General features: G+C 57.1%; 6 protein-coding genes across 6 annotated transcripts; 4 read left to right on the top strand and 2 right to left on the bottom strand.

The window, feature by feature from the left end:
* Nucleotides 1-953: 953 nt before the first annotated feature.
* On the bottom strand, nt 954-2,837 carry TRAVEDRAFT_17915 (uncharacterized protein; the record flags this gene model as incomplete). The annotated part of the gene is made up of 1 exon (XM_008035311.1): nt 954-2,837. One exon carries the CDS (start codon nt 2,835-2,837, stop codon nt 954-956), a length of 1,884 nt encoding a protein of 627 aa, XP_008033502.1.
* Nucleotides 2,838-2,984: 147 nt separating this feature from the next.
* On the bottom strand, nt 2,985-3,470 carry TRAVEDRAFT_77638 (uncharacterized protein; the record flags this gene model as incomplete). Its single annotated transcript, XM_008036486.1, has 1 exon — nt 2,985-3,470. A coding segment is annotated over one exon (486 nt), but the record flags the coding sequence as incomplete, so codon positions are not given.
* Nucleotides 3,471-4,059: 589 nt separating this feature from the next.
* TRAVEDRAFT_26831 (uncharacterized protein) lies at nt 4,060-4,714 on the top strand. Its single transcript, XM_008035429.1, has 3 exons — nt 4,060-4,113; nt 4,187-4,328; nt 4,386-4,714. The coding sequence occupies exon 3, from the start codon at nt 4,464-4,466 to the stop codon at nt 4,647-4,649; it is 186 nt and encodes a 61-aa protein (XP_008033620.1). The 5' UTR covers nt 4,060-4,113; nt 4,187-4,328; nt 4,386-4,463; the 3' UTR covers nt 4,650-4,714.
* Nucleotides 4,715-6,928: 2,214 nt separating this feature from the next.
* On the top strand, nt 6,929-8,097 carry TRAVEDRAFT_69561 (DUF124-domain-containing protein; the record flags this gene model as incomplete). Its single annotated transcript, XM_008036485.1, has 5 exons — nt 6,929-7,339; nt 7,403-7,583; nt 7,637-7,747; nt 7,804-7,909; nt 7,971-8,097. The coding sequence occupies 5 exons, from the start codon at nt 6,929-6,931 to the stop codon at nt 8,059-8,061; spliced, it is 900 nt and encodes a 299-aa protein (XP_008034676.1). The 3' UTR covers nt 8,062-8,097.
* A 770-nt stretch (nt 8,098-8,867) lies between these two features.
* Nucleotides 8,868-10,046, top strand: TRAVEDRAFT_142601 (DUF124-domain-containing protein). Its single transcript, XM_008036484.1, has 5 exons — nt 8,868-9,242; nt 9,320-9,500; nt 9,560-9,670; nt 9,729-9,834; nt 9,899-10,046. The coding sequence occupies exons 1-5, from the start codon at nt 9,111-9,113 to the stop codon at nt 10,008-10,010; spliced, it is 642 nt and encodes a 213-aa protein (XP_008034675.1). The 5' UTR covers nt 8,868-9,110; the 3' UTR covers nt 10,011-10,046.
* Nucleotides 10,047-10,880: 834 nt separating this feature from the next.
* On the top strand, nt 10,881-12,048 carry TRAVEDRAFT_142596 (DUF124-domain-containing protein). The gene is made up of 5 exons (XM_008036483.1): nt 10,881-11,127; nt 11,202-11,382; nt 11,449-11,559; nt 11,616-11,721; nt 11,780-12,048. Exons 1-5 carry the CDS (start codon nt 10,939-10,941, stop codon nt 11,907-11,909), a joined length of 717 nt encoding a protein of 238 aa, XP_008034674.1. The 5' UTR covers nt 10,881-10,938; the 3' UTR covers nt 11,910-12,048.
* Nucleotides 12,049-12,311: the final 263 nt, after the last annotated feature.

The following is a 12,311-nucleotide window of genomic DNA, read 5'->3' as shown; positions in this document are numbered from 1 at the left end:
AGTGGCTTCCCAAAGTCTCGAGGGTCGCGATATGGCAGAGGGATCGGGCGAGGAGCTTGATGCGCCCGTTCCTAACTGCGTGCCCGGCCTCAATACTCAAAGCAGGGGGAGAAGGCTGTCAAGAGTTAGTCATGCGGTGCACCCGTCAGGAATGGAACAAGAAGTTGGCACTCGTGTGGCAAGCTAGTGAAATGGCATGGGAACTGGGGAGGACAGACTCGGAGAATGTGCGAGTCCGACGGAAGATTGGACCAGCGTCGCATAGCCGACCCAGCCACTGCCACACTGGTGGCACCGGTATGTTGCGAACGCTACCGTACCGTTACGCCCGTCTGCTACGAGCATGGTCATCAGCCTTGACACTATACGCATGCACGAATGTATACAACTAACAAACTTCCCGACCGTGATATCGAGGAGCTGCAAACCGCTTGGATCCCGAGCATTCAGGGCGCGCACGTCGGCATACTTAGGGGTTTGAGCGGTATGCAGCCATCTTGGGAAAGGACATGCCATCTACAGCTGGCAGAACCGTCCCTCAAATCAAGGTCCTTCCTCGCTATCAGAATCCTGACCACCACGAGGTGATGCCCTTGAGCGCAGTCGTCGGTCCGCATCTCCTCATAGTTGGACTTCCCACTGAGCGAGTCGGCGACACCGAGGCCGGTTTCTCAGACGTCTTATGCCCGACGACCATAGCGGGTAGATCGGTCATGAGACAGTCTTTTTCACTCGTTGCTGTAATCGCTGTCAGCCTACTATGCTTACCATGTTCGCAACAATCGCAAAAGGCATCACTCAGCTGTGTTGCCATCTCGCCGATTGTATGGCTGAATATCCTCAGTCGCGAGCAAGCATGCAATACGCCCGTTAGTGGGTTGTCGGGTACGGATACATGGTGGTTGAGCATAAGATGAGCATCGCTCGGCAACCTCCGCGTGTCGCCTCCACGGTCACCGCGGACCGCGCATCCGAAGCTCGACCGACTGTCCGCCGCGCTCCTCCTGCCGCTGCCTGCGACCCCACTTGCCAAACCTACTACTGATAATCCGACTGATTCTGCTCAACGCGGCTGTAGCGATCTTCCTCCGCATCCGCGGCACCTTGGGGGTGGTCTCGACATCGCCCGCGACGTTGTTCTGCGGCGTGCGCTCTACTACGACCTCGGCGACATCTCCAAGACCGCTTGGAGCGAGTCGCTCAGGTAGCCTGGATGGACCAGCGACAGGCAATGAAGGTTCGGGAGCCGTGGCATTGCGTACCACGAGGATCGGAGCCATGGGGGAAGGAGACGGGATAGACGGAGGCGCAGCAGGGGTTCGCGCGACGGGGATGGCGGGTGCGGGCGCGGGAGTAATGAGGATGGGTACCGGCGGGAACGATGGTGTCGGGGATGGATCGCCCGAGAAACTAGCCGACCTTGTACGCCGCTGACCGATATCTGGAACCGGGAGGTCTCCTTGACCAACGGCAGGACTTGCAGTTGAGAGGTTCGCGACCGAATTGGACCGGGTGCGCACCATCGGCCATAGGTTACTGTGCTGTCTTCCAAACTCAGCTGTCGGGGACGTGTGCGTCGGGCGGAGGAAATTTGGGTCGATTTCTGAGCCGCGTACAGGGGACGAGGCGGCGGTCACGGAGCGCGTTTGCTTGCAGATGTCGACTTCGAGCAGAAACTCGTGGTTCTCTTCGGACCGCTCGGACGGCATCCGCTTGAGAGCCAGCGTGACTAGTATGCTCTGGCTGCGTGTGTCGCGCGGTCGAGGATAGGACGAATCCGGGGTAGAGATATCTTGCATCTTTCGGATCTGGAAGTTGAACGCCTTGAGGGCGACGCCGTCTCGCAGCGTCCATGACGTGACATGGTGCTGGACGCCTCTGCAGCCTTCCGCGGCAGGGTTCGGGAGCATGGATGTCTTCGGAGAAGCTACGTCGATCTTGACATCACCCCACAAATAGCGATTTGGGGGATCGGGCCTCCTGCAAGTGCTCGAGTCGCAATTGGAGAACGTGATCTTGAGAACCGCCGAAGAGTCGGGACACTGTTGTGCTCCTGACGCGAAGGGACAGGTGTCGGAGCTGCTTGTCATGTGGGGACACGTCTCGTAGTCCGGCGGAAGGGAGAGGAGGTACGTATGCGGCTCGGAGGACTCGAACAGGTAGTACTGGCTCACTCCAAGCGTCACCGCACACCACCCCGAGAGCTTGATAGTGAACTGCCCGTCGTTCTGGGAGAGTGCACGATGGACCGAGGTGGACTGCGATGAGTCCCCGGCAGAGGGCGGCGCGCTAAGCGGCGCGTAAACGCTCGCAGTCGCCGACGTCGGGACACAGAGTTCCCGCGAATCCAAGGCCACGATGCGGACGACGGAGGGGTCCCGGATTACCATGGTGTCCATAGGCACAGACGACTGACTCCCAATGCACCAGTATGTCCCACCTGGGGATCGCTGAACGGAGAACAGCAGAGCAAGGGCCTTCCCGGTATGGGTCTCACATCCCAACAGGGCCAGATGAGCGACGGGTGGTTTCGACGCCCGCTCGACGGGGGATGTGGCAATCGGGTATAAAGGTATGAGGGGCGCGCGCATGTGGAGCATGTGGCACGGCACACTTTGAAAAGGGAATGGCCCAAGGGGCTGGGAGGGCAGATGCTCCGCGCGCCGGATGGAGAGCCCTTCTCTACCCCGGCCGGCTCGGGCGAAGTCGTCCGGCGACGCTGCGAAGAGGAACCGGTCCACCTGGATGGGAGATTGGGGCGCTTGGACGTGGATCGAGGCGAAATCCTCGGGAGTGACACAGATTGGTGAATGCGGCGAGTTCGAGTCCGAACGCATGGTGAGCCCTAGGTCGGCGCAGTCATTGCAGGGGAGACCCCACGCCAAGAGAGTGGGGTCTGGGATCCGCTTGAGGATCTCCTCCTGGAGACGGATGAATGCGTAGGTGCCTTCACCGTACATGACTGGAATTTGGATTCCGAAGAGGCCCATGAGACAGTACGCTTGGTCTTCCGGCCGCAAGGTGTGTCTTCCTGCGGCCCACGACATCCTCTGAGCCACGCTGACGGAGTGGACACTCTGCTCGTGGATGAGAACCGCTGTGGGGATGTGCGTGATCGACATGATGTAGTTCGCGAGAGAGCTCTTCGTGCCGAAAGCCCGCCAGTCGGACGAGAGAAAGATGAGGGAGCGAGGAGCGAGGAGTTCCTGAAGCGTCCAGCCGCGCCGAAACCATTCGCTCGATAGCAGTACGATCTCGGGTGACACCAGAGGCTGCACAGAGGAAGGTACGTCCTTGAGGTAGGCGTAGCAGACGTCGGCAGTGCGGTACCAATAGAACATGGAGGCGATGGCCTCCGAAACCTCTGCGCTGCTCGTTTTGTCGATGCAGCACATGTCTGCCCAGGCGAGCTTATAACCGTGGGTGTGAGCTACCTGGCAGAAGCTACGCAGCTTGTCGAATTTGGGCTCCTCTGGAAGAACGCCAGAATGTTGAAGAACGACTTCGGCGACCTCCTGGAACGTCGGCTCGGGAATGAAGCCGCCCTCGTCCTTCTCCTTATTCCAAACATGAGACAGAACTGCATAGCGCGCTTTGTTGAGGTCGGTGACTTCGCAGAACTTCAACTTGGGGAACTGGCTGATGTCTAGTAGACGCATAGCTCTAACAGGAGGGACGCCATTGATGTATGGATTAGCGACTGCAGGAAACAAGCAAGATAGAGATAGTATCTACCTGGGTGAAGGTCCAGCGCTATACGGATGAGAGTTAGGGGAAGTGGCGATTGCTAGGTGGTAGGAGCTGATACGAAAGGCCAAGGTCAGCGCGTGCTACATCGTGTGGGCTTTGCACACACCTAACTACCGAAGCACTATACAGTGAGCCAGTCGTCTGAGGGGCTGCGGTTGCTTATAAGTAACAGCGGTGCGCTCTGCAGCTAGATGTTCCTTTGCTGCGGTACCGTTGACTCGAACCGGCCCAAAAGAAGGCAGCATAGCCCGACATGCCACTGGCGTACTTGTATCTGTATTGCCCGTGAACGTTGGGCGACAGGTGGACGGCAAGGACGGTGTCGTCATGATCTATTCGAGTCTTAGTCCCTGGCTCGGGACTCTAACTCCGGTATTCCTGTCAGCAAATCGGCAATTTACACCGCCGTGTTAGCCAAAGTTCGGAGAGCGCTCACCCGGAAGACGATGGGCTTCCTGTATCCGGTGCAAACTATGATGTACACCGTCCACCTTCTGTGTTCCCTGGCTGTTCCTCAAAACGCATGGCATGTCGACTGTGAGAGGATCCCGCGGGGTTGCGCCCGACCGTAATACTTCCTAGAAAGCGCAAAATGAGCCTGACATCCTACTACGGTCGCCAATAGGAATTCAAACCGTTAGCACAATATATCAAAGATCAGCGTTACGAGCCACGTCAAAATAAAGCTACATATACAGGCACTAGCATAAGTCATGACAGACATCTCCGACTGTGCGTGCGATGCACCAGAGGCCATATGCACATGCGGAAGAGTCTCCACGTGCGAAGCTAGTACATCAAGTGCCGCGCCTGTAGGAACACGACCCTGGGTCTCCGAGCATGCGAAGGGAACGGTGCCGCCGTACCTGCGGCACTATGCCGGCACTCGCGCCTCTTGAGGCGGTAGCACGGCTGTGAGAGATGCGGCGCAGCGGGTCTATGCGCCGAGTCCAATGTGCATCTATCGCAAAACTGTCAACGCAGGGTGTTCTTGAATGTTCCCTCGTTTACTGTGTTTTCCTGGGAGACCACGACATAGTACGCAGCGGTGAGTCTAGATGTCATTGTTTCCCCCGGGGCCCACGAGGTTGACTGTAGTACTACACTGTTTCCAGTGCATATTCAGCAACGTCAAAAACATACCGAGTGCTTCTTTTGATTCGAAGTGTTTACCCGGTGAGTGAAGAAGACAGCCGCAGCGAAAAACGAGAGCGTCGCCGAGTCGGAGGTGCGGATGAGGGACGCGTCGCGAAGACGTCGCCGTCACGTCGGGCAGCCTCGGCGACATTCAGGCGCCCAAGCAATTAGATTCGAAGGCGTCTATCTTATCTTATTTGCGCTCAATTGATTTCGTCGAACTTCGCGGCTTCGTCGACTTGCGCGAGCTCCCTTTCATCTCTCGACCTCAACGACCTCCCATGGCCTGCGAACGTATAACCTACGTTGTCTGTCTTCTCAGCCGCCGGAACTATTCGTTAAAATTATCTTACAAGCTACAGCTACTTGGTCTTGGTCGCCTAAGAGAAAACAAGGGCGTCGACTTGCGATCCTTGGAGTCCGGACCTGTTGCCAGCAAGGGCTCGAACATACAGACAAGACTTCCATAATATCGGCGCAGTTTAAAGAAGGCCGAAGTTGAGAATGATCCGTAGGATTATTCGGCTTATCATCCCGTGCAGGATTCTCACCTTTTCACGGCGGTGGCTGTACCTCTTGCGCGTCCAGTTTTCACACGCCTCCACTTATGGGAATAGCTCGCGTGGCATCCACGTGTCTCCCCTCAACGCAGCGATGTCACAGGACCCATGACAATGGTAGGCGAACCTCAAGCACTTGGGCGGACAAAATTGGCCCGCCAGACCCCCCTTATGCCTCCGCCGAGACGGACAAAAGGTCCCAAAATCGGGACCAACCCTCTGGCCGGTCGCGGACAAAAGTGCCCGTCCGGGACCCTCAGGCGGGCTAAGCGCCGTTTAAGCGCCAGGGTCCTCGGCTGTCAACGAGCGCCTAATCAAAAATTACCATTTCTGGACGTCTGGAGCGCCAAAAATGAGCGCTTATGGCCAAAAAAGGGCCTTCAACCCTCCGCCCGGGCGGACATTTTTGGCCAAATTTCGGCGCTTTTGTCCGGACATTTTGGCCGAAATTCGGGACTTTCTGCAGAGGGTTCCCCTACCATTGTCATGGGTCCTGATGTCACTGCCAGCGACTGACTCCGACTGAGTGCAAGGGTTACTGTGCTGCCAGTGTCTCTACCTACGACGAAACTCATATCGAGAGATCGTTGCTCGCAAGGCTTAGAGAGCGGGGGCTTGTGGGGAGTGTAAAGCCTATCAATTCCAAATTATTCCGGTCACATTCACGAGCAAAAAATATATACTACTGCGACGTATCGACTGGGCCTCAGAGCTTCGCCATATATCACGTAGTTAGTACTACTCCGACCCGTCTCTCCCTCAATTTAAGGGATCATTCTCAGCGGGTGTGCGGGGACCGCAGCGCCTTACTTAGCCCACGTTCATAGAGGCTCAGGGCTGTGTGTGCCGTCCAGCCAGTACTACGCCTGGATTTGCGGTCGTGGCTATGTACGTACTAATCAGTACGTGCTTGGAGATTGCACACCACCCGTCGGAAGATGACAAAGGTACGCAAATCCGATACTCTACTGACCGGACACATCGGGCTTCTTCGCCGTCGTACACCTTGCTGATACTCCACGACTAGGTAAAAGCAACGCACACAAGACTCACAAGATATCAAATCTCTCCCCCCATTTCGCTGCTATTTGTCGTCTGAGACGACAATCATGTCCCCTGTTTACCCGACACCGCTCTCCGTATACGACGCCCCATGTGTCCGCCCGCGGCAGTGCGATTCTGACACGGTGATCAGACGGCGACGAAGCGTGCGCGAGGGAGCGAGAGAGCCACCTTCGTCACCTCCCGCCTTTTTAATATGCGCAGACATCGCTCCGCTTGGCGGTGGCGTATCGCACAGCATCGTCACCTGAGATCGTACTCAATTAAGACAGACCCCCTCTCGAGTGGCAATTCTGGCTCGGGCGATCCTATATAAGACCTGCGCACTCGAGGTTAGCTCAATCACCACCGCGCTCGTTCACCTCTCATCCAGATACCAAAGAGCATCCCCTATCGCCAAACACCTCCAGCAGCACAACATGGCCTACCAGCCTTCGTACCCCCAGCCAGGCTACCCTGGCCAGTCTTCGCCTTCCGGATACCCTGCCCCTAGTCCCGGATACCCCGGTCAAGCACCAACCCCTGGCTACCCCGGACACCACCACCAGTCCTCTTTCTCTGGCAGTGCTCCTCCACCCGGACCACCACCCTCGCATGGTGCGCCACCCCCGCAGGCCGCCGCCGGTGCGTCGAACCTGCCCACGACTGGCCAAATCGAGGGCGTGCAATTCCGCATCGACCACCGCGACAGCAACTCGATGCTCTACCTGCGTCTGCAGCCGGGCGCCGAGGTGAAGGCAAAGCCGGGTAGCATGGTGGCTATGGACGCCACCGTCAAGATTAAGGGAAAGCTGAAGTTCAGCGTGAAGAAGCTCCTCACAGGCGGCGAGGTACGAGGCTACGGACAAATTACGCGTGCTATCGTATTCGCTGACGGTGATCCTAATTGCCAGATGTCCGAGTCGATTTTCACCGGTCCCGGCGAAGTCATGGTCGCGCCTGAGACCTGGGGCGACATTGTGCCCATCCACCTCGACGGCCGCACGCAATGGAGCGTCGGGAGAGACGCGTATCTTGCGTGCACGATGGGCGTCTCGCGCACTACTAAGTCGCAGGGCGTTGGGAAGGCGCTATGTACGTTTTATCTGCCGCGGATCGGTATGTAGATGCTGACACTGCCCGCACAGTCTCCGGGGAAGGCCTTTTCGTGCACAATGTAGTGGGCGGCGGCATGATGTGGGTTACGAGTCTGGGGGCGATATTCTCGCAGACGCTGCAGCCTGGCGAACAGTGGATCGGTGTGTATCTCAGTGAATGTTGTGCTCGAATTCTGTGATGCTGACAGGTGTCGCAGTGGACAACGGCCACCTTGTCGCGTGGACGGCCAAGTACAAGGTCGAGCGCATCGACGCGGGCGGGTTCTTCTCCGGCTCGCACACCGACGAGGGCCTCATCTGCCGGTAAGTTCTAGTTGTGGGTCCGCGCGGCGTGCGCCACGAAACTGATCCGGCCAAACCCTAGGTTTACCGGCCCCGGGATTGTGTACATCCAGACGAGGAACCCCGAGACTCTCGGAGAGTGGATAAGAGACCAGGTCCCTCAAAACTCGTAAGGTGTTCGTAGACTCGCAGTCCAGAATATCCCGTGTACTAGGCTTTGGCATGTATACCATTGTAAGTAATATCAAGAGGCGTAAAGCACCGCCTCCAGTGTTTTTGATCTACGCGGTCGCGATGTTCGATGGGGTTATTCCAGGAAGATGCATCGCATCGCGATCTCATTGACTTTTGCCACTGATTTTGATGACATACAACTTGACCAGCGTTAGATGATCAGCCTCGCTCACCGATTGCAGCTGCAAGGTCAGAGCCTACCAGAGCATACAACGCAAGAACAAACATGTGAGTGCACTGCATAGATTTCAGATTCATCGCATTTGTTATCAAATCCCTCCATCACATGAACAGATCATTTCGCCAGGGCCCTCTACGCCTCGACAATGATCTTGCGCAATTCGCGCCCGTCGCTCAACATGTTGCGCCTTCGCAACCGCGCCTGCAGTGCCTCGCGCTCCTTTGCAGACACGGTCGACGTCTGATTCCGCTCTTGGCTCTACCCCCGAAAGCCCCGCGCGTATTCGAAGCCCGGTACTACAATCCACCGTTTGCGCAGAACGTCATCGGAAGCTCAAAACGTACCTGCTGACGGGCCACAGTCAGAAATGCCGGCGTCGGCGTGGACACCATCTGCAAACCTATGTCTTCCATCAAGATGCAAGCATTGAGCGCCACGAAGAGGCTGTAGCGACACGGGAATATAAGCACATCGGTGCGCTCAGAGCTAGTCTCATACTTCCCTCAGCTACTCTACCCGGCATACCTCTCGCACTCACATCTACTATCAACAAAAATGTCCTACTCCCCACAATACCCCCAAGCAAACCTAGGTTACCCTGGCCAAGCTGCGCACTCAGGCTACCCCGGCGGGTTCCCCGGCGCCGGCGGCCCCAACCCTCCTTACGGCGGCCAAGGACCCCCTCCCCCTCAGGCTCCCCAGCAACACGCGCACCACGCGCCACCCGCGGTGGGCGCGTCGAACATCGCGACGACGGGGCAGGTTGAGGGCGCGCAGTTCCGGATCGACCACCGCGACAGCAACAGCATGCTCTACCTGCGGCTGCAGCCGGGGTACGAGATCAAGGCGAAGCCGGGGAGCATGGTCGCGATGGACGCGACGGTGCAGATCAAGGGCAAGCTCAAGTTCAGCATGAAGAAGATGTTCACCGGGAGCGACGTGAGTCACTTGCTCGGACCGCCCGCGCGGGAAGCGTAGTTCGGACGAGCGCTGACGGGCGGTGGGCGCGTGCGTAGATGACGGAGTCGCTCTTCACTGGGCCTGGAGAGGTCCTCCTGGCGCCTGAGATATGGGGCGATATCGTGCCGATCCATCTGGACGGGCAGACGCCGTGGAATGTCGGGAAGCACGCGTTCCTTGCGTCTACTCCTGGCGTCAGCCGTACCGCCAAGTCACAAGGCTTCGGGAAGGCGCTTTGTACGTGCTCTGGCTGATCTTCTGGTGGTAAGGTACTGACAGATGGGATGATACAACAGTCTCGGGGGAAGGCCTCTTTGTCCAGCAGGTCACCGGCCAAGGGACTATGTGGGTGACGAGCCTCGGCGCGATCTTCCAGCGGACGCTGCAGCCGGGAGAGCAGTGGATTGGTACGTATTGCGCGGGAAATACCAGCCAGAGGAACGAGTATCTGACTGGTATTTACAGTCGACAATGGCCACCTCGTTGCATGGACGGCGGGGTACAAAGTCGAGCGCATCAACGCCGGCGGCCTGTTCTCGATGTCCCACACAGACGAAGGCCTAGTCTGCCGGTGAGTCAGCGAAGCGGCATACAACTCGCCGTGATATGCAAATGCTCACCCATGATTATTCTAGGTTCACTGGCCCTGGAGTGATCTACATCCAGACGAGAAACCCGGAGACGCTGGGAGAGTGGATAAGAGCCCAGGTGCCGCCCTCGTCGACCACGATCGTAGAACATGCATAGTGGCCCTCCTGCCGGTGTATCCGGGGGAATTCATACCCAGCACACCAGAATGGGAACGACTGAGAAGAGCAAAACTGAGAAGCTGAGAGAGATCTTTTGTCAATGAATCACTGGCCGCAGAACTTGTTACAGGATCCGGATCCGGTGCTCGGCGTTCAAAGTTCAGCGCTCAGTGTGTACTACTTGTGCGCCTTTGCACTGCCTTCGCACTCTATAAGAGTTCTGTATACACTGCTTAGCGCTTCGTCCGTGATTCTGAGTCTCCTGCAGCTGGTCGACGTCGACTCCTCCCTCCGACTCGAGAGGACTCATGTAATGACTTTCTAGCTCGGATCAGTGACCAAATCTCCTGCGAGTTTCTACTATAAATCGCTGTCCGGCGGTATAATTACTTATGGTGCGACTGATCAGATATAGAGCCTAAGACACACAGTGCGCAAGGCCAACTTGCCACACCCACGGCCTCCTGCCAATCAAACCGCACGGAACGATCCGTTTGACGGCGACATATGGCACACAGCGCCTTCACCCAAGAACCTACTCATATCAGGCAGCCCTTCCTGTTGAGCGGGGATACCCGCAAGAATAAAATCCTACTAATATATAAAACCTGGGCGGATGAAGTCGCACACCACCGCCCTCGTTCACATCTCACTCAGATATTAGGGAGCACCACCCACTCCCCCCACTCCCCATACACCTCCAGCACCGCATGGCCTACCAACATTCGTACTCCCAGCCAGCCTATGCCGGCCAGCCTTCGCCCTCTGGCTACCCTGCCCCTGGTCCCGGATACGCTGATCAATTAGCCGCGCCTGGCTACCCCGTACACTACCACCAGCCCTACTTCTCCAACGGCACACCCCCTCCGCTGCCCCCGCGTAGAGCGCCATCCCCGCAGGGCGGCGCCGGCGCGTCGAGCCTCCCCATGACGGGCCAGATCGAGGGCGTGCAGTTCCGCATCAACTACCGCGACAGCAACTCGATGCTCTTCCTTCAGCTGGAGCCGGGCGCCGAGGTGAAGGCGAAGTCCGGCAGCATGGTCGCAATGGATGCTACGGTCAAGATCAAGGGAAAGCTCAAGTTCAGCGTGGCAAAGCTGCTCTCAGGTGATAAAGTGCGTACCATACATTAGTTGTATTGAGCTTGGTGCATGTCATGGTTGCATTTGCTAACGATTCTGTTTCGTAGATGTCAGAGTCGACGTTCACCGGTCCCGGCGAGGTTATGATCGCGCCCTCGACGTGGGGGGACATCGTACCCATCTACCTTGACGGCCATACCCAGTGGAGCGTCGGAAAAGACGCCTACCTTGCGTGCACGATCGGCGTTACACACAAAAACAAGTCCCAGGGTGTCGGGAAGGCGTTGTGTACGTTGTCTCCTCGCGGTCCTGCGCACGAATTAGGTGCGGTCGTAATACTCACACTGTTCGCAGTGTCCGGGGAATTTCTCTCCGCGTATAACGTGATCGGGGCCGGAATAATGTGGATTACCAGTCTGGGGGCGATCTACTCGCGGACCCTCCAACCTGGCGAGCAGTGGATCGGTGCGTCGTTCTGTTCCTTCATTTTCGAGGGTCTGTGACGCTGACAGGCGTCGCAGTGGACAAAGGTCACCTTGTCGCGTGGACGGCCACATGTAAGGACGAGGACATCGACGCAGGCGGGCTTTTCTCCAGCATGAACACGGATGAGGACTCTGTCTGCCGGTGAGTGTTTGTGGGTCCGTACGGCCTATGACACGACACTGACCTCATTCAATCTTAGCTTCACCGGTCCTGGAATTGTGTACATCCAGACGAGGAACCCCGAGACCCTCGGAGGGTGGATCAACGACCGGGTCAACCCTCCAGATGTGTATCACAAAGTCAACCGCGTTCTTGTATCAGGGTCATAAGCACTTCAGAATCCTTATCCACTTGACCAAATGACTCCTTGTGGATGGGGACCTTGAGATATCCTTGTAGTAGACAACGGTCACCTTGTTTTGCGCAAACGGCCGGGTAGTCAAGCGTGTTGATATCAGTAACTTGTTCTCCGAGTCGACGATTCACATGGACGAAGGCCTAGTACTTGTACTGATAGATCAGCAAAACGACGTACACCACGCTACGGTATGCAAGTACTCATCTGTGTTCATCCTAGACGAACTCGGAGACCCTGGGCGATTGCTGCATCAGAGCCCAGGTGCCGCCTTCGCGAGTCAGCCACAATTGTAGAGCATGCGTAGTAGCACGCTCGCAGCTAGCGGGCGAGCGTATGGAGTCATGAGGAATACTACGTATACGTTGTGCCAACA

Source organism: Trametes versicolor, assembly GCF_000271585.1.
Source record: "Trametes versicolor FP-101664 SS1 unplaced genomic scaffold TRAVEscaffold_2, whole genome shotgun sequence".
NCBI classification, from domain to species: domain Eukaryota; kingdom Fungi; phylum Basidiomycota; class Agaricomycetes; order Polyporales; family Polyporaceae; genus Trametes; species Trametes versicolor.
Note: the sequence above shows the minus strand (reverse complement) of the source record. Positions and strands in the feature narration are given on the sequence as shown.

What these genes read in the sequence shown, in the direction of transcription:
- TRAVEDRAFT_26831 (XM_008035429.1), top strand. Translation starts at nt 4,464, where the DNA reads ATGACAGACATCTCCGACTGTGCGTGCGATGCACCAGAGGCCATATGC.
- TRAVEDRAFT_142596 (XM_008036483.1), top strand. Translation starts at nt 10,939, where the DNA reads ATGACGGGCCAGATCGAGGGCGTGCAGTTCCGCATCAACTACCGCGAC. An exon ending in AGCTGCTCTCAGGTGATAAA is followed by an intron (nt 11,128 to 11,201) that starts GTGCGTACCATA and finishes TCTGTTTCGTAG; the next exon opens with ATGTCAGAGTCGACGTTCAC. An exon ending in ACCTGGCGAGCAGTGGATCG is followed by an intron (nt 11,560 to 11,615) that starts GTGCGTCGTTCT and finishes CAGGCGTCGCAG; the next exon opens with TGGACAAAGGTCACCTTGTC.
- TRAVEDRAFT_142601 (XM_008036484.1), top strand. Translation starts at nt 9,111, where the DNA reads ATGCTCTACCTGCGGCTGCAGCCGGGGTACGAGATCAAGGCGAAGCCG. An exon ending in AGGCTTCGGGAAGGCGCTTT is followed by an intron (nt 9,501 to 9,559) that starts GTACGTGCTCTG and finishes ATGATACAACAG; the next exon opens with TCTCGGGGGAAGGCCTCTTT. An exon ending in GACGAAGGCCTAGTCTGCCG is followed by an intron (nt 9,835 to 9,898) that starts GTGAGTCAGCGA and finishes TGATTATTCTAG; the next exon opens with GTTCACTGGCCCTGGAGTGA.